The 20,840-nt window shown below is 41.6% G+C and overlaps 1 protein-coding gene across 1 annotated transcript in view; it reads left to right on the top strand.

The window, feature by feature from the left end:
- Window positions 1–5,818, top strand: part of LOC142744345 (zinc finger protein 474-like) — a 28,980-nt gene extending 23,162 nt beyond the window's left edge. The window contains exon 4 of the mRNA XM_075854803.1: window positions 5,630–5,818. Coding sequence (XP_075710918.1) covers window positions 5,630–5,778 — 149 coding nt within the window. The 3' untranslated portion in view covers window positions 5,779–5,818. The remainder of the gene's footprint in view (window positions 1–5,629) is intronic.
- Window positions 5,819–20,840: the final 15,022 nt, after the last annotated feature.

The following is a 20,840-nucleotide window of genomic DNA, read 5'->3' as shown; positions in this document are numbered from 1 at the left end:
TGCAGACAGGGCTAACAACATGGACTCTGGGCACCATAGTCCCCTACACTTAAAAATGCAATCCCATTAGGTACTGTATTTATTTTTTAGCAACTTTAGACGAGCGTACATGTTTATGAGAGGTAAGGGGAGATGGATGTCAGCCGAATGTTATCTTATATCTACAGCAACTTAACCTCACGCTCCAATAGTAAAATGCAGAGCTGGAGGGTATTACAGATTCCCTACTATTCCCCTTCTAATCTCTCAGCAAAATACTGACTGCTGTTTACAACAGCCTACACTTTGTAAACGGGGCACAAATTGAACAAATTTCAGTCTGTTTTACAGCCTTAGGCCTCATGCACACGACCATAAAAACACCCGTTATTACGGGTCGTAATTACGACCCGTAATAATGGGCTCATAGACTTCTATTGGCCACGGGTACCTTCCCGTTTTCTTACGGGAAGGTGCCCGTGCCGTTGAAAAAGATAGAACATGTCCTATTTCAGGCCGTAATAACGGCACGGACAGCCCATAGAAGTCTATGGGGCTCCCGTAATAACGGGTGACTATGTGTGTGCACCCGTCATTACGGGAGCGTTGCTAGGCGACGTCAGTAAATATTCACTGTCCAGAGTGCTGAAAGAGTTAACTGATCGGCAATAACTCTTTCAGCACGATGGAGAGTGAATTCCGATCAGAATATAGGGCAACCTGTAAAAAAAAAAGACGTTCATACTTACCGAGAACTTCCTGCTTCCTCCAGTCCGGTCTCCCGGCCGTTGCCTTGGTGACGCGTCCCTCTCGACATCCGGCCCGACTTCCCTGGATGACGTTTCAGCCCATGTGACTGCTGCAGCCAATCACAGGCTGCAGCGGTCACATGGACTGCCGCGTCATCCAGGGATGTCGGGCTGGATGTGAAGAGAGGGACGCGTCACCAAGACAACGGCCGGGTAAGTATGAATTTCTTTAACTTTTATTACAGATAGGGCTGTCCCTTCTCTCTATCCTGCACTGATAGAGAGAAGGGGCTGCCGATTACTGCAGTGTAATTTTGCAGCCAAAAATGTGCCCGTAAATACGGGTGGAATACGGGTGACACCGGGCCCGTATTTACAGGCACGGGCCCGTAAATACTGGTGCAATACGGGTCGAATACGTGTGACACCGGACCCGTATTTACGCCAGTATTTCCGGGTGGGAAAAAATACGGTCGTGTGCATGAGGCCTTAGGCTGGATTCACACGACCATGTTACGTCCGTAATGTACGGAACGTATTTCGGCCGGAAGACCCGGACCGAACACAGTGCAGGAAGCCGGGCTCCTAGCATCATAGTTATGTACGATGCCAGGAGTCCCTGCCTCGCTGCAGGACAATTGTCCCGTACTGAAAACATGATTACAGTACGGGACAGTTGTCCTGCAGCGAGGCAGGGACTCCTAGCATCGTACATAACTATGATGCTAGGAGCCCGGCTCCCTGCAGTGCGTTCGGTCCGGGTTTTCCGGCCGAAATACGTTCCGTCCATTACGGACGTAACATGGTCGTGTGAACCCAGCCTAACACAGAATATGCATTCCCCCAGTTTCTCCCATTGCTAGACAGAGCAAATCTATTAAAAACAACATGAATAGCAATGACTGATATTGGTATTATTACAGTTTTCTTACACGATGGACATACACATTATATAAATATTGGCCTATTCTTTTTTTGAATCAAATAATTTTTTATTAATATTTTCATAGATTACATACATGAAAACAACGTTGAACATCCTACCCCCTCCCATTCCACCCTATCCCACCCCTTGCTCAAGGTTAGAACCAGCTTTTAGAAAATACCAAAGTGTACAGCACAAATTAGCACATGTTCCAGGAAGTAAACAGATACCTCTAAAGAGCCATCATAATAATCATTCAATATCTTATCGTCATCACATCAATGTATTAGTCAGTGGAAAAGACTGTTTGACAAACATAATACTCAGTGTCAGCACATATCACATAAATCATTATCAGAGAAAGGCCAGAGATTAGCAGGAACTCTCAGCATCCCCAATCAAGAGATCTGATCATATAGGCAATCGGTTTAGGACAGACATGGGCAAACTACGGCCCGCGGGCCACATACGGCCCGTTAGGCTTTTTAATCCGGCCCGCCGAACTTGTCCAAGATATATCCGTCCTCAGCAGCTGCTAGTTCGCGCAGGAGGACGTATATATCCGTCCTGTGATCGCGCGGGTACTGACAGTTTACCCACGCGATCAGCGGCAGGAGCACGGCTGTTATACACAGCCTGGCTCCTGCTGCAACTGCCGGAATCGAAGCACGCGCCGATTCCGGCAGTTTAACCCATTAAATGCCGCTGTCAACAGTGACAGCGGCATTTAATGTGTTTGACAGAGGGGGGAACTCCCTCTGTCTCCCGATCGGCGCCCCCGCAAACAAATCGCGGGTCGCCGTCGGGTTTCCATGACAGCCGGGGGTCTAACAAAGACCCCCAGGTCTGTCTTCAGCATCTGCCTGTTAGGCGATGCCAGAGGCATGACCTAACAGGTTGCCTGTCAGTTTTACACTGACAGGCAATAATGCTTTGGTATACGAAGTATACCAAAGCATTATATATGCGATCGGCATATCGCATAGTGAAGTCCCCTGGTGGGACTAAAAAAAAAAAAGTAAAACCGTTAAATAAAGTTTGTGAAAAAAAAAATAAAAAAAATTACAGTCAAAGTCAAATAAAACTACTTTTTTGCCCCAAAAAGTGGTTTTATTTAATAAAACGGTCAAAACAAATCACACATACACATATATGGTATCCCCGCGATCGTAACAACTTGACCAATAAAATGAACACATTAATTAAACCGCCGGATGAACGGCGTCCAAAGAAAACGCAAAAAAACAACGGCAAAATTCTCTCTTTTCTCCCATTCCCCCCATAAAAAATAAAATAAAAGTTCATCTATAAGTCCTATGTACCCCAAAATAGTACTAATGAAAACTACACATTGTCCCGCAAAAATCAATCCCACGTACGGCCACATCGACGGAAAAATAAAAAAATTACGCCTCTTGGAATGCGGCGATGCAAAAACAAGTAATTTTTTTCTAAAAGGGTTTTTATTGTGCAAACGTAGAAAAAACATATAAAACCTTTACACATTTGGTATCCCTGTAATCGTGCCGACCCATAGAATAAAGTTAACATGTTATTTACGCTGCATAGTAAACGGCGTAAATTTATAACGTGAAAATTAATGCTGGAATAGCTGCTTATTTTCAATTCTCTCCTAAAATAAAGTTAATAAAAGTTAATCAATATGTTATAAGCATCTAAAAATGGTACAATTACAAAATACAACTCGTCCCGGAAAAAACAAGCCCTTATACGGCTATGTCGACGGAATAAAAAAAGAGTTACGACTCTTGGAATGCGACCGTGGAAAAACAAAAAATAATCCTTGGTCATTAACGTGCAAAATGGCCCGGTCATTAAGGGGTTAATGTGGCGCGTATTTCTCTTTATTTCACTTTAATTTTCACTTCGTTTCACGTCACCGTTAAGCCCTTCGGTTTTCAAAGAGTACAATATCAGCCGTCACTTTGCCACGAAGCATGCAAACTATGCTAGCAAGCAGTCAACACAAGAACGGGCGGCTACTGCTCAGAGGTTGGCAGCTAATTTACAGAGTCAACAGAACTTTTTTCTTGATAAATCACAGTGCGTATGTTATTTTAATCTATTTACATTTCCTCCTCCCAGTATCTGCGAAATAGTATGTAAATGCCATATCTTGCATATTCCTTGAGACAAATTTATTAACTGATAAGGGCTATTTTTCACATTTGAAAGACAGTTAATAAATTGGGTTGTAGTGTTCTTACTGTGCTATGAGGTTTGCACACACTACATTTAATGCTTTAGTATATCCGGCCCAAACACTCCCTCCAAATGCTCCTGGCCCGGCCCCTCTGTCAAATTTTAGAACCCATTGTGGCCCGCGAGTCAAAAAGTTTGCCCACCCCTGGTTTAGGAGCAACTCAGCTGAGGCCAGATCTGGTGTATCCAACCAGGGAGCCCATAGGTCCTCAAACCTCTTATACTTGCCCCGCATAAAATACACAAATTTTTCGAGCCGCAGCAGAATATTGACCCTGGATTTAAACTCTACAGCTCAGGGGGGGATCAGTATCCTTCCTATGTGCAGCTATCCGCTTGTGAGCCTGATACGAAAGTCTCAGAACCGCCAGTCTCTGCCCCTCCGTCACAGGTAATTCAGAAGTATAACCCAGGACACAAATAATCCGATCCAAGGCAATTGTACAATTATACACCTGACCTATAAGACCCACCACCCTCCTCCAAAACTCCCCGAGCCGCGAGCAACTCGACATAACATGCAAAAGATCAGCGCCATGTTCCCCACAGCGATAAATATTGGCCTATTCAACCGATTACGGCATTATCGGCCGATAATCTGAAATGTATTGGATCAGCCTAACATCCACTGTCAAGGGAAGCAAATATCAGGAATGTTCAGTACCGAATGTAAGAAACCTTTAGGCACAGATTTTCTGTCACCTCAGACTCCACCCATCAAGTAAGCTACACCCTTAAGTCCTATATGGCTTTAAAAGGTTAGTCATCTCAGAACATTGAATGCATACTATTCAGTATACTCATATGCATATTTTTAATTCATAATACACTCTTCCCCCTGGGCCTTCAAAAGGCATTGGCGTATCTAGATTTTAAAATGTAGGGAAGATGGGGCAGAAAAAATTGCTGTACAATGCGCATCGCAACAAATTTTTAATTGCCTGGTCCTGCCCCTCCCTATAAACTTGCAAGCCACACTGTCAGCACAGGAAGGAAAATAAAAGTAAGATACAGAAACACTTGATCACACGTTAAGGGATACTACACAAGCTCTTTCAGTCAAGGACAAGTATATGCCGTAACTATACAAATATCAGTATTACAAATACCGGCATACAGTGGTAATATAGTGGTACACATACAAGTACTACATCATGGTGCAGACCATAAAAGGGGAATACAGTACTGATCAGACATAGTCACAGGCAGAATTACAATTAAATCCAGTTACTCACAGGTTACATCTTCTCTGGTTGGAGTCGTTCTACCCTTTTTTTTTTCCATTGAACCCAGATCATCCATTGATGCCTATCCCTGATGACTGTAGAGTTTGCTTAACAAGAATATTCAGTACAACCTAAGAAATAAATTTTGTCAACTTCTTATGTACATTTTAACATTGAACTATTGTTCAAAAGTGGAGTTTTCTATTAAGAACTTTTATGCATTCCTTTGCTCCCACTTTTGCTATGTCTGAAAATACTACAGTGCTAGCTGAATGCATACATAAAATGAATGCAAAATATTACTATAATCTAGTAAACAACACATAGCCAATTCATGTGTTATGTTCAGTCAGACATAATGACCTGAGCATAACTTTTGTCAGTGAACTCATGAGACAATAACCAGAACATCTTGTACAATCACAATGACTGGGTTTTAGCTAAGGCTAAGTCTACAGGTATTTCCTGAAAATGTTTTCCTACTTTGCTTAACCAAAATGAAAATTGATATTCTGTCTTTTTTCCAGCAAAAGGTTCCTATGATCTTGTTGCTCTAAATGAGGCTGCTTGGCAGAGTGCCCAGAGCCAACTGGTTCCATGTGATATTTGTGGACGCACCTTCCTGCCAGACAGACTTCTTGTCCACCAGCGATCCTGTAAAGTGAAGAAAACATAGCATTATGATTGCAGTCTTGTCTAATAATGTAATACTGGACTTGTGGGAACGATAAAGCCTCCGCACAGGATAACACATTATATCATTATATTGCCAGTGGAGTGACTTCCACTGGATGCCATGATAATGGTGAGAATATCTAAAGGGTGAGAATATTTGTGTGTGTTAAATTCATTATATTTTCAATAAACATATTAATTTTCATGTCTGGATCATGTCTGCACACAGATTCTGACTTCCACATTAAACAAGTGAAGAAAGTCAGATATTCAGACTTTTATAGGTAACAGGTGAATGTGAAATGCAATGTTATAATATTATATAATGCAATATTGTAGCATATTTTATTAGTTGATAAATTTTACCTTCTGCACACCTAACCTTAAAATATCATGTAATCTATATGTGTTTAAGTATTATTATCTTTTTTAATTATTATTCTGTTCCTGAATTCAGAATGAAGCAAGGAATTTAGGGTAAAGGGCAAGTTGTCAACATAAAGGATATAGAAATTCATATTTAGAGCCATATATATCCATATATCACAGGTGGACATACTATATGTGCCGCTGCGAAGGGGCCCGGCCACACAAAAAATTGTGCTTCCTACTGTCGGTTAGATCACATGATCACATTTAAAAGAATATGGTCATACTTATCCTTGCCCACAATTACAGGGGGATTAAGAGCTAGAGGTGGTCAATGGCTTGCGCCACACTGTCACAAAATTAGAAGCTGGAAAACAAGGGTCCATATACTTTTTTCTGCACTGGTACCTCCTGTTGTCGTTGCCCGCATCAGCTATACATATCTCCAGTGAGTGGGCCTATTTATCAGGTAGAGACCTAAAACTTCCAGAAGGACTTAGATTTTGATCTATAGTAAAGTTATGGTGTGTTGGGATGAAAGGAACAAGAAGTCTCTCCACAGAAAGTCTGTGAAGAACAGCACTATCTTCTTATACGGGTATTGAAGTCTAATCGAAATAGGCATTAATAAAGAAGTAACATACCTTACTAATGTGTTTTATGTTATTCTTTCTGCTCCGTTCTATGTATGCAAATTTTTACTTTCTGTTAAAGGGGTTGACTCTCCACAGACAACACTTTAATATGAGAGCGACAGCAGGTCCGACTCCCGAGACTCCAGAGACAAACCGCTTATTTTACTAGGGAATGTGGCAATCTTCCACTCATTTCCTCCGCAGTGGCCGCTACAGAGAAAATGTAGTAATACATGTGGCCTTTCAGATAAATTTGCCAGAGTGAGTGGCTGTTTGTTAATGGCTCCGCACTCTGGCTTATAGAGGTGTTTCAGCAACCCCTCTATGACGTCCAGAAGACCTAAAGGGGTTGTTGTGATGATCTTTAGTCCTTCACATATCCAACAATTTACAGTTTATATACAATAGTCAAAAAGATTGCACAAATTAGTGCAGATATTGCATCTTTATACTCATTTTACTAATTATTCTTCTGAGTTTAGAAGTATTTACACGAAAATCAGATACTGTATGTCCTGTATAATATATTTACAACCAGGCAAGGGCACCAGGGGAGCATCTCTTAGTAACAGACTAGTTAGAGCATAAAATAGCTTTGATGGTTTGGGAAAAGGCAACTAGAGTATAAATTAGTTTCATACAATCTGTTTCATGAAACTGCTCACAGAGAAATATAAGCGTTTTATTTTTTACTAAAATATAGATCAATGCATATCTAACAGAGCTCAAAAATGGATGTAGGAATCAAAGTAGAGGACAATCTTATATTGGCAATGGTATTTAAAGGGGTTGTATGAAATAAGAAAAAAAGTCTGCTTTTTTTTCCAGAAACATGGCGTCTCTTGGTATATAGCCCATAGGCTATATCTGGTATTGCAGCTTATCCTCATTAGGCCCTGTTCACACTGAGTTTCTTTGCAGGCAGAAAAATCTGCCTCAAAATTCCTTGAGGCAGATTTTGACCTGCCTGCACTTTCTTGCCGCGGTTATCGCTGCGTATTTCTCTGCATTTTTTCGGCCGCGGCCATTGAGCGCCACGGGCTAAAAACGCAGCGAAAAATGCTTTCTCTGCCTCCCATTGCTTTCAATGGGGGGTCAAAGGTGGAACCGCAGCAAAAAAGAGCATGCTACTTTTTTTTACTGCGAGCAAGTAAAAGCCGCCGCGGAAAAAACGCCTCCGTCTCCCATTGAAATCCATGGGAGCTGGTTTTGGCTGTCTTTTGCCGCTGATTCCAATGCGGTTTCCGCGTCAAAATCAGTGTCAGAAAACTCAGTGTTAACAGCAGAGGCGTAGCTAGGTTCTCCAGCACCCGGGGCAAAGATTCAGTATGGCGCCCCCCCCCCAACCTCTTTCCTAACATCTCCTTCCCCCTCGCCGTGTTTGTTTTCTCTACCAATTGACGTGTCATTTCTATTTATGTAACGCGAGCATAAAAACAGTTGTACATTTTACAAGCAATATGGTTCTATACACAACACCAGAACCAAGCTCGGTACATACAGTGAAGGAAATAAGTATTTGATCCCTTGCTGATTTTGTAAGTTTGCCCACTGTCAAAGTCATGAACAGTCTAGAATTTTTAGGCTAGGTTAATTTTACCAGTGAGAGATAGATTATATATATAAAAAAAAAAAAGAAAATCACATAGTCAAAATTATATATATTTATTTGCATTGTGCACAGAGAAATAAGTATTTGATCCCCTACCAACCATTAAGAGTTCAGCCTCCTCCAGACCAGTTACACGCTCCAAATCAACTTGGTGCCTGCATTAAAGACAGCTGTCTTACATGGTCACCTGTATAAAAGACTCCTGTCCACAGACTCAATTAATCAGTCTGACTCTAACCTCTACAACATGGGCAAGACCAAAGAGCTTTCTAAGGATGTCAGGGACAAGATCATAGACCTGCACAAGGCTGGAATGGGCTACAAAACCATAAGTAAGACGCTGGGTGAGAAGGAGACAACTGTTGGTGCAATAATAAGAAAATGGAAGACATACAAAATGACTGTCAATCGACATCGATCTGGGGCTCCATGCAAAATCTCACCTCGTGGGGTATCCTTGATCCTGAGGAAGGTGAGAGCTCAGCTGAAAACTACACAGGGGGAACTTGTTAATGATCTCAAGGCAGCTGGGACAACAGTCACCAAGAAAACCATTGGTAACACATTACGCCGTAATGGATTAAAATCCTGCAGTGCCTGCAAGGTCCCCCTGCTCAAGAAGGCACATGTACAGGCCCATCTGAAGTTTGCAAATGAACATCTGGATGATTCTGAGAGTGATTGGGAGAAGGTGCTGTGGTCAGTTGAGACTAAAATTTAGCTCTTTGGCATTAACTCAACTCGCCGTGTTTGGAGGAAGAGAAATGCTGCCTATGACCCAAAGAACACCGTCCCCACTCTCAAGCATGGAGGTGGAAACATTATGTTTTGGGGGTGTTTCTCTGCTAAGGGCACAGGACTACTTCACCGCATCAATGGGAGAATGTATGGAGCCATGTACCGTCAAATCCTGAGTGACAACCTCCTTCCCTCCACCAGGACATTAAAAATGGCTCGTGGCTGGGTCTTCCAGCACGACAATGACCCGACACATACAGCTAAGGCAACAAAGGAGTGGCTCAAAAAGAAGCACATTAAGGTCACGGAGTGGCCTAGCCAGTCTCCAGACCTTAATCCCATAGAAAACTTATGGAGGGAGCTGAAGATCCGAGTTGCCAAGTGACAGCCTCGAAATCTTAATGATTTACAGATGATCTGCATAGAGGAGTGCGCCAAAATTCCATCTAACATGTGTGCAAACCTCATCATCAACTACAAAAAACGTCTGACTGCTGTGCTTGCCAACAAGGGTTTTGCCACCCAAGTATTAAGTCTTGTTTGCCAAAGGGATCAAATACTTATTTCTCTGCGCACAATGCAAATAAATATATATATAATTGTGACAATGTGATTTTCTTTTTTTTTTTTATATAATCTATCTCTCACTGGTAAAATTAACCTAGCCTAAAAATTCTAGACTGTTCATGTCTTTGACAGTGGGCAAACTTACAAAATCAGCAAGGGATCAAATACTTATTTCCTTCACTGTATATACAGCCCCAGAACAAATACAGCTCAATTTAGTGCAACCCCTGCCGTATAGGTGTGTACGGCGTAAAACTACAGCTCCCAGCATGGCCCGAACAATGGTAAGGATATGCTGGGAGATGCTGTTTCACAAAAAATAAATCATATTATAATCACACCACCCATCATCTCACTTCAGACTGTACAGTGACTACATTGCTGATTAGTGGCAGAATAAACATTTACATTAAGTGACTCACCGGTGATGTCTCAGATTCTAGTTATTTTTCTCCATCCGGTCCAGACCTCTATGATGAATTCTCCCGGTCACAGCCCATTTCTGCAGTTTGCCGCTCACATGTCTTCAGCTTCTCACTTTACCAACATTTCTGCACCTATAAATAAATATAATGTTATCATTATACCACACACTACGCCCCTAAATATAATAGCGCCATACACTGCACCTCTAATTATAATAGCACCATACTCCGTGTCCCACACACACTGTGCCCCCTGTAGATAGTGCCTGCCATAGAGCCCCCTGTAGATAGTGCCCCCATATAGCCCACCCCTGTATATAGTGCCCCACAAATAACTCCCCATATAGTGCTCTACAGATAGCCCACCTCTGTATATAGTGCTCTACAGATAGCCCAACCCTGTATATAGCCCCCCTGTAGATATAGCCTACCCCTGTATATAGTGCTCCACATATAGTCCACCCCTGTATATAGTGTTTCACAGATAGCCCACCCCTGTATATAGCCCCCTTGTACATATAGTCCACCCCTGTATATAGTGCTCCACTAGATTATACAGGGGTGGGCTATCTGTGGAGCACTATATACAGGGGTGGGCTTTCTGTGGAGCACTATAGGGGGAGCTATTTGTGGGATACTATATAATGGGGTGGGCTATATCTACAGGGGTCCATATCTACAGGGGGACCATATCTATAGGGGGACCATATCTACAGGGGTGGGCTATATACAGGGCTGGGCTATATACAGGGCTGGGCTATATACAGGGCTGGGCTATATCTACAGGGGGGCTATATCTACAGGGGTGGACTATATACAGGGGGCTATATCTACAGGGGGGCTATATCTACAGGGGGGCTATCTATGGAGCACCATATACAGGGGTGGGCTATATCTACAGGGGGCTATATACTATATAGCCCCCCTGTAGCTATAGCCCACCCCTGTATATGGTGTTCCATAGATAGCCCACCCCAGTATATAGCCCCCCGTAGATATAGCCCCCCTGTAGATATAGCCCCCCTGTAGATATAGCCCTCCTATAGATATAGTCCCCCTGTATATAGCCCACCCCCTGTAGATATAGTCCCCCTGTATATAGCCCACCCCCTGTAGATATAGTCCCCCTGTAGATAGACCCCCCCTTAGATAAAGACCCCCACGAGTAGACAAAGCCCCCCCCCCCCCGCAGATACAGCCACACTTTTATTACAATTAAAAAACTTAAAAAATAAAGCTATTCAAACTCACCTTATTCCCGCTCCCACGCCGTCCGGCAGCCATGGAGACCTGCTCTCTTCTGCGCAGGTCTCCAGGGGGTTGAACGCGGCGTCTATGAAAGGCGCTGATTGGCTGGGCAGGATGACTTTCCCTGTCAGTCAGTCAGCGCCTTTCATCGACGGAAGCTTCACTGGTACAAAAGGTACCAGTCGCTTCATTCGTGGAAAGGTGCTGAATGGCCGGGCACGGAACGTACCCGGTCATTCATTGCTTCTAATTGTACCTGTGTCCTTGCGACACAGGTACAATTATAGTGCAGGAGGAGGGGGCGCTGGCGGGGGAAACATGCCCCGCCTGCCCCCCCCCTAGCTACGCCCCTGGTGAACAGGGCCTTAAAGTGAGTGGTGCAAACATGCAGCATCAGATGCAACCCATGAACAAAACTAGAACTGTCACTAGGGAAAAAACTGACTTTTTTTCTCCTCTCATACAACACCTTTTAGTAGAAGAACAATTGAACCTATGTGTCAACTTCTGATGCCCAAATAACCCCTTAAGCCACCAGGACAAAACTGTACGTCATGGTTTGGCTTACATTAAGCCCTAATGATATATAGATACGTCATGGTGATCGAGCGGGCACAGGAGCTGTGTCCGAAGGATCACTGTTGGATCCCGGTGTTGACTGACAGCCTGGCTCCTGCTGTAATGACCGGGATTTGAAATAGCTCCGATCCCAGGGTTTAACCCCTTAAATACTGCGGTCTATAGCGACTGCAGCATTTAAGTGGTTTGAAAGTGGGAGGCCCCTAGACTTGCCAGAGGTGTGGCCCAACAGACTGCCTGTCAGTTTTACAATCACAAGCTATAATGATTTAGTATACTGAGTATACCAAAGGATTATATCTATGATCAGAAGATCGCATAGTGGTCATGTCTTTCCTTCTCAGGATCTCGAGTTCCTCATCTGCTTTATCACCACCAATCAATGTCTTCAAAGTGCAAGGAAATGTGTATTAGATATCACTACATTGTAATGTTGTTCCCATTACGAACTACATTGTTACTACTTGTTACACCCTGGGAACGGGTTTTCACCCACCCACCTACCTAGTGAGTATGGCCTTTTTTGTGGTTTTGTTACACCCTGTCCAACATTTCTGGACAATTGTTCTTATATTTGTTTCACTCCGAAAAATGTTATGAAAAAACCCGTGGAAAACAGAATATCGCATAGTGAAGTCTCCTAGTGAAACGTAAAAATAATTTAGGAGAGTGAAATAATGTTTATTAGAAAAAAAATCAATATTTAAAAAAAGAAAATGTTTTATTTTGTGCAAGTGTGAACAAAAAATAAAAAACATATGGTATCACAATCAAAAACAACTGCAGAATTGCTTTTCTTCCATCCCCTGCCCAAGAAAAAAAATAAATAAAAGTTAATCAATAAGTCCCATGAACCCCAAAATGGTACCAATACATACTACAACTCTTCGCGCAAAAAAATCTACAACAACAGAAAAAAAAATGATATGGCTGTTAAATTGCAGAGATGCAAAAAAACCATTATTTGAATTAAAAAGTATTTTTATAATTCAAAAGTAAAACATAAAAAAACCTATACATATTTGGTGTTGCCATAATCGTACCTACCCATAAAATAAAGGTAACCTCTTATTTACACTGCACAAGGAATGGCGTAAATTTAAAACACAAAAAACAATGTTGGAATTATTGGGTATTTTTTAATTTCTCCCCAGAACGAGTTAATAAAAGTGAATCAATGTTATAAGTACCCCTAAAATAGTGCCATTGAAGAATGCAACTCCTACCGCAAAAAATTAACTCTCATATGGTTTTGTCGACAGAAAAAGTAAAAAGTTATGTCTCTTAGAATACGGCGATACAAAAACAAAAAAATTCCAGCAGGCCTCAACGCCAAAATAGGCTTGGTACTTAACCCCTTTAGGACCCAGCCTGTTTTGGCCTTGTGGCACAGCCGATTTTTTCAAATCCGACATGTGTCACTTTATGTAGTAATAACCCCGGATTGCTTTAACCTATCCAACCGATTCTGAGATTGTTTTCTCGTGACATATTGTACTTTATGATAGTGGAAAAATTTGGTCGATAAATTCAATATTTATTCATAAAAAGCACCAACATTTAGAGAAAATTTGCAAAAATGTGCATTTTTCTAAATTTAAATGTATCTGCTTGTAAAACAGATATGAATACCACACACAGTAGTTACTAGTTAACATTTCCCATATGTGTACTTTATATTTGCATAATTTTTTGAACATCCTTTTATTTTTCTAGGACGTTACAAGGCTTAGAACTTTAGCAGCAATTTCTCACATTTTCAAGAAAAATTCAAAAGGCTATTTTTACAGGGACCAGTTCAGTTCTGAAGTGGTTTTGAGGGCCTTATATATTAGAGTCCCCCAATAAATCACCCCATTTTAAAAACTGCACCCCTCAAAGTATTCAAAACAGCATTCAGAAAGTTTCTTAACCCTTTAGGCGTTTCACAGGAAATAAAGCAAAGTAGAGGTGAAATGTACAAAGTTCTCTTTTTTTTTTGCGAAATTCATTTTAATTTTTTTTTTGTGTAACACAGAAGCTTTTACCAGAGAAATACAACTCAATATTTAATGCCCAGGTCCTGCAGTTTTTAGGAATATCCCACATGAGGCCCTAGTGCCCTAATGGACCGAAACACCGGCCTCAAAAGCAAAGGAGCACCTAGTGGATTTTGGGGCCTGCTTATTTTTAGATTATATTTTATAGGCACCATGTCAGGTTTGAAGAGGTCTTGTGGTGCCAAAACAGTGGAAACTCCCCAAAAGTGACCCCATTTTGTAAACTAGACCCCTCCAGGAATTTATCTAGGGGTATAGTTAGCACTTTGACCCCACAGGTATTTTGCTATATTTATTGGAGTTAGTCTGTGAAAATAAAAATCGACTTTTTTTCTGGAAAAACATAGACATTTTTAATATTTACAAGGAATAAAGAAGAAAATGCACCCCAACATTTGTAAAGCATCTTCTCCCGATTACGGAAATACCCCATATGTGGTAATAAACTGCTGTTTGGACCCACGGCAGCGCTCAGAAGGGAGGGAGCACCATTTGGATTTTGGAGCGCAGATTTTGCTGGATTGGTTTTTAGTGCCATGTCGCGATTGCAACGCCCTGGAAGGAACAAAACAGTGGAAACACCCCAAAAGTGACCCCATTTGGGAAACTACACCCCTCAAGGAATTTTTCTAGGGGTATAGTAAGCATTTATACCACACAGGTTTTTTGCAGAATTTAGTAGAATTAGGCTGTGAAAATGAATATAAACATTTTTGTCCACTAAAATGTTGATTTTTTTAATTTTCACAAGGGACAAAGGAGAAAAAGTCGCCCTAAATCTGTAACACAATGTCTCTCGAGTATGACAATACCCCACATGTGGTAACAATTTATTTTTTAATAGAAATTAATTAACCTTTGCAGGACTGATCCTTTTTTGCTTTTCCATTTTAGTTTTTCACTCCCCGCCTTCCAAACGCCATAACTTTTTTATTTTCACATGAATTGAGCGGTGTGAGGGCTTATTTTTGGCAGGACGAGCTGTAGTTTTTATTGGTAACATTTTTTGGTACATGCAACTTTTTGATCACTTTTTATTACATTTTATTTCGAGCTTTGGTGACCAAAAACAGTGATTTTGGCGTTTTAAATTCTTTATTTCTTACGGCGTTCATAATGCGCTATAAATGACAATTTTACTCTATTCTGTGGGTCGGTACGATTACGGCGATACCATACCATATGTATGTAGTTTTTTTATGTTTTGCAGCGTTTGCACAATAAAATCACTTCTTTATAAAATAATTTATTTTCTGTGTCACCATATTGTAAGGGCTTGTTTTTTGTGGGACTGGTTGTAGTTTTTATTGGTACTATTTTCGGGTACATGCGACTTTTTGATCACTTTTTATTCTATATTTTGGGAGAGGTGGTGACCAAAAAATTGTGATTCTGGCATTGTTTTTAGTTTGTTTTTTTTGAGGCGTTCACCGTGCGGTAAAAATAACATTATAGTTTTATAGATTGGGTCGTTACGAACACGGTGATACCAAATATGTGTACTGTTTTTTAACAGTTTCATTTTTTCCCTATAATAAGAGACTTATTATAGGAAAAAAAATCTTTTATTTTTACACTTTTGTAAAACATTTTTATTAACTTTTTTTTTAACTTTTTTCTTTACTTTTTACACTTTATTTTTTTACCTGCAGCTTTGATCGCTGCTAGAATACATTACACTACCTACGTAGTGTAACGTATTCCAACTGTCAGTGTGACGTCATAGTCACTCTGACAGTTAGTCTACGAGGACCAGCAGGCTGGTTCTCATAGGTTTCTGTACATGGCAGACCCGGAGGCCATTGTCTGGCCCCTGGGTGCCATCACAAGCATCAGCAGCCCCCACAATTGCATGGGGGCTGCTGACGTGCTACAAACCCCCTACATGCGGAGATCGCAATCGAGCCCCACATGTAACGTGTTAATTGCCGAAATCAGCGGCAATGAGTGCTGATCGGCAACAGTGGAGTGTCAGTTGTCAGGGACAGTTGACCTCCCGGTTCCCAATGCACACTGTCACCAACACTGTCACGGACACTGTCATCGACAGTGTGCATCGCGAACGGCAGTGACGTCCTTTCATTCTGACAGGAAGTCTATCAGGAGGCTGGTCCTGATAGGCTTCCGTACATGGCAGAAACGGAGGCCATTACATTGAAGTCAATGGGTGCGTGAAAACCACGCATGCCGCACGGAAGCACTTCCGTGCGAACTGCGTGATTCGCGCAACAGCAGTGAAAAGGATGAATGAAAATAGAAAAGCACCACCTGCTTTTCTGTTTACAAACATCCAAATGGAGCGTCATAATGATGGCGGCTGCGCAAAAAGCACGCAGCCGCGCATCATATGCTGATGCCCCACGGAGCTGTTAAGTGGCTTTTGCGGAGGCAAAACGCCACGCTCGTGTGAATCCAGCCTTATAGTGATCATATCTAAGTTCATTATGTATAGAGGATACATAGAAGCTGCATCTCAAAAATGACAGAACATTTTTGATAAATGTAAATGAGAAAATTGTTAGAATCACCAATTACAAAGGTCAAATTCATAGGTTTCCGTTTCCATCACCATTTATTTCAATGGTGACAGATCCGGTGCCAATGGTTTCCGTTTGTCTTCATTGTGCAAAGGTTCCGTCATCTTGATGGAATCAATAGCATAGTCGATTACGGGACCCTGGCGCAGATGTGAACGAAGCCTTAAGTATACTATATACTGCTTTCTTATTTATTTAATTCAAGAGAATCTGTTACTAGTTTAGTAATGCCCAATAATGTAATAGGCGCTGTCACGCTTATAATTCCAGTGAAAATTGTGTCCCAAAACGTTTATTATTTTAAAAGTTATGAGCTTATTTCTAAATATGCAAATGAGGCTATCAGCTTCAATCATGAGATCACGTTGTGTTTACACTTCTGGCCGCAGCTTCTTCAACACAGCGACTCAGCACTCATCCAGGGAGCTGTGATGACGCTGTGCAGGGAAGGGGAGAAGCTGTATGATGCTGATTGGACAGTGTCATACAGGCAACACAAACATCGCCCACATAGAAAGAGCTGCGTTACCGCCCCTTTGGCTAGTATAGCCTCATTTGCATATTTAGAAATAAGCTCATAACTTTTAAAATACAATTTTGGGACACAATTTTCAATGGAATTATCAGCGCAACAGCATCCGTTAGATTAGGAGATTGGGCATTACTAAACTAGTGACAGATCCTCTTTGTGTGTAAATAAAGTGGAGTAAATTCTAGAGCTCCCCTAGTGGTGGCTGCAGGCAGAAAGAACTCTTAAACTCTATGTTTATGCAGGGTACTTGGAGCGCTGTATCATAAAATTGGAACTCCGACTGTGATGAAGAAATACTAAGACATTAATCAGTGCAACATTTTGCACCTATTTAGATAAAAAATAAAAATGATATTTAATGGTAGAGATTCAGATTTTATTTTGTTAGTTAATTCATCTTCTCTGTACTGCCTAAATACTACCAAGAATCTCAGTGTTAGGGCAGATTCAGACGAACGTTGCGTTTTTGCGCGCGCAAACCACGCTGCGTTTTGCGCGCGCAAAAACCATTTGACAGCTGCGTGTGTCATCCGTGTCTGATGCGCGGCTGCGTGATTTTCGCGCAGCCGCCATCATAGAGATGAGGCTAGTCGACGGCTGTCACTGTCCAAGGTGCTGAAAGAGCTAACTCTTTCAGCACCCTCGACAGTGAATGCCGAACACAATATCACAAAACCTGTAGAAAAAAAAAGAAAAAGTTCGTACTTACCGAGAACTTCCCGGTCGTTGCCTTGGTGACGCGTCCTTGGTGACGCGTCCTTGGTGACGCGCCTCTCTTGACATCGGGCCCCACCTCCCTGGATGACACGCCAGTCCATGTGACCGCTGCAGCCTGTGCTTGGCCTGTGATTGGCTGGAGCTGTCACTTGGACTTAATTGTCATCCCGGGAGGTCAGACTGGAGGAAGAAGCCGGGAGTTAGCGGTAAGTCAGAACTTCGTTTTTTTTTCTACAGGTTCATGTATATTGGGATCGGAAGTCACGGTCCATGGTGCTGAGACAGTTTAACTCTTTCAGCACCATGGACAGTGACTATCTCCTGACGTCGCGTACCGATAATTTTTTTGCCGGGTTCGGCCAAAACGAGTTCGGCCGAACCCGGTGAAGTTCGGTTCGCTTGTCCGGCTTCGCTCATCGCAAAGACACTCCGTTTGGATGTTCGGAAACAGAAAAGCACGTGGTGCTTTTCTGTTTTCATTCATCCTTTTCACTGCTGTTGCGCGAATCACGCTCGTCCCACGGAAGTGCTTCCGTGTGGTGCGCGTGATTTTCACACACCCATTGACTTCAATGGGTGCGTGATGCGCGAAATACGCAGAGTTATTGAACCTGTCGCGCTTTTTGCGCAGCAGACAATCGCTGCGCAAAAAGCACGGACTGTCTGTACTGCCCCATAGACTTGTATTGGTCCATGCGTGCCGCGTGAAAACCACGAGGCCCGCACGGACCGAATACACGCTCGTGTGAATCCCCCCTTAAGGTAGAAGCCAAACAATAATTATCTGGGGTAAATAACAACAGATACCCAAGAGTTTTAGGTTCCAATATATAAAACTTTTCTTACAGTGATTGACTCTTTCACATTAAATGCACACTGGATGAAACTGTAACTTGGCTTTTCAATGGCTTTTGTTGTGTGATGTCACACTGCAGCAAGTTATCAGAGTCAAGATAAACTTGGCTACATCTGTACTGTATGAATAATAACACACAGCAGGAATTTCTGCATTACATTTAGGCTTAGTTCACATCTCGTTTTTACTATACGTCTGACGTGCACGTTTTGACATGAGAAAATAGTGTCAAAACGTGTACCACAGCGTGCACACTGATATCTATGGTCAGGACGGAAGCCCTAATGGTGTTGTTTGTGCACACGTTTTGTGTGCTTACGTTGTATCCTTTTTTTTTTCCATGTCCTGAAAAGCGTAGTCTACTACGCTTTTCAGTACTTTTCAAAAACGTATACATTTTCATTTGTATTGAAGTCAACGGCGACATATGGATGACGTATGCAATATTAAACCCTACGTTTGCATACGTAAAACATATACGTCTTGTAACCTTATATGGGAAATCTTGACTTTGATTTAGCTAAAGAACAAAAAAAGTATACGTTTTTATAAGTAAGAACGGACACAAACGTATAAAAACGTATGCGACATATACCACAAAAAAACGTAAGCATATATTACCAATGCATACGTTTTTATAACTTTAAAAACGTATACGTCGTCGTATACCACAAACGTGTGCACAAAATGAGATGTGAACTTAGCCTTACATACAGGGGTGGGATTCAAATTTTTAACGAAGACATACGCGCCCTGTCCAGAATGCTTTAGTGTGGATTGCCACACTATGTATATATTTACATAAGCGCACAGACCTACCCCCACATATTATATTAAACTTACCCATTACGTATAGGCCTATGTGGGCACATTCAACATCCTAAACGTGCTCAGCCCATTTAGTTAGGCTGTGCACATGAGAAGAGTGGAGGACAGTGCGGAGTGCGCAGTAAGCCGCGACAACTCTCCCGGCTAATGCACAGATACGGTGCCAGGAGCAAGCTCAGTACATATATATACAGTACCAGAACGAAGCTCAGTACATATATGCAGCACCAGAACAAAGCTCAGTACATATATACAGCACCAGAACAAAGCTCAGTACATAAATACAACACTAGAACCAAGCTCAGTACATAAACACAATACCAGAACCAAGCTCAGTACATATAAACAACACCAGAACCAAGCACAGTACATAAATACAGCACCAGAACAAAGCTCAGTACATAAATACAGCACCAGAACCAAGCGCAGTACATATATACAGCACTAGAACAAAGCTCAGTACATATATACAACACCAGAACAAAGCTCAGTACATAAATACAACACCAGAACAAAGCTCAGTACATATATACAGCACCAGAACCAAGCTCAGTACATATATACAACTCCAGAACCAAGCTCAGTACATAAATACAACACCAGAACAAAGCTCAGTATAAAGCTCAGTATAAAGCTCAGAACAACCAAGCTCAAAACATATATAATTCAATTCAAAAAGTGTCTCTCATATATTATATAGATTCATTACACACAGAGGAATTTATTTCCAGCATTTTTTTCTTTTAAGGTTGATGAACTGAGCTTGGTTCTGGTGTTGTATTTATGTACTGCGCTTGGTTCGGGAGTTGTATACATGTACTGAGTTTAGTTCTGGTGTTGTATATGTGTATGAGCTTGGTTCTGTTGCTGTATATATGTACTGAGCTTCGTTCTGGTGCTGTATTTATGAACTGAGCTTTGTTCTGATGGGTATATATGTATTGAGCTTGGTACTGATGCTGTATTTAAATACTGAGCTTTGTTCTGGGGTTGTATTTATGTACTGGGCTTTGTTCTGGGGTTGTATTTATGTACTAAGCTTGGTTCTGGAGTTGTATATATGTATTAAGATTGGTTCTGGTGTTGTATATGTGTATGAGTTTGGTTCTGTTGCTGTATATATGTACTGAGTTTGGTCCTGGTGTTGTATATGTGTATGAGTTTGGTTCTGTTGCTGTGTATATATGTACTAAGCTTGGTTCTGGTGCTGTATATACGTTCTGAGCTTCTCTTTGGTGCTGTATATATGTATTGAGCTTGGTTCTGGAGTTGTATATTTGTTCTGAGCTTCTCTTTGGTGCTGTATATATGTATTGAGCTTGGTTGTTATGATGAATATAACTCCAGAACCAAGCTCAGTACATATATATACAGCATATAG

Source organism: Rhinoderma darwinii, chromosome 1 (assembly GCF_050947455.1).
Source record: "Rhinoderma darwinii isolate aRhiDar2 chromosome 1, aRhiDar2.hap1, whole genome shotgun sequence".
NCBI classification, from domain to species: Eukaryota; Metazoa; Chordata; class Amphibia; order Anura; family Rhinodermatidae; genus Rhinoderma; species Rhinoderma darwinii.
This window is presented reverse-complemented; position numbering and strand designations above follow the sequence as displayed.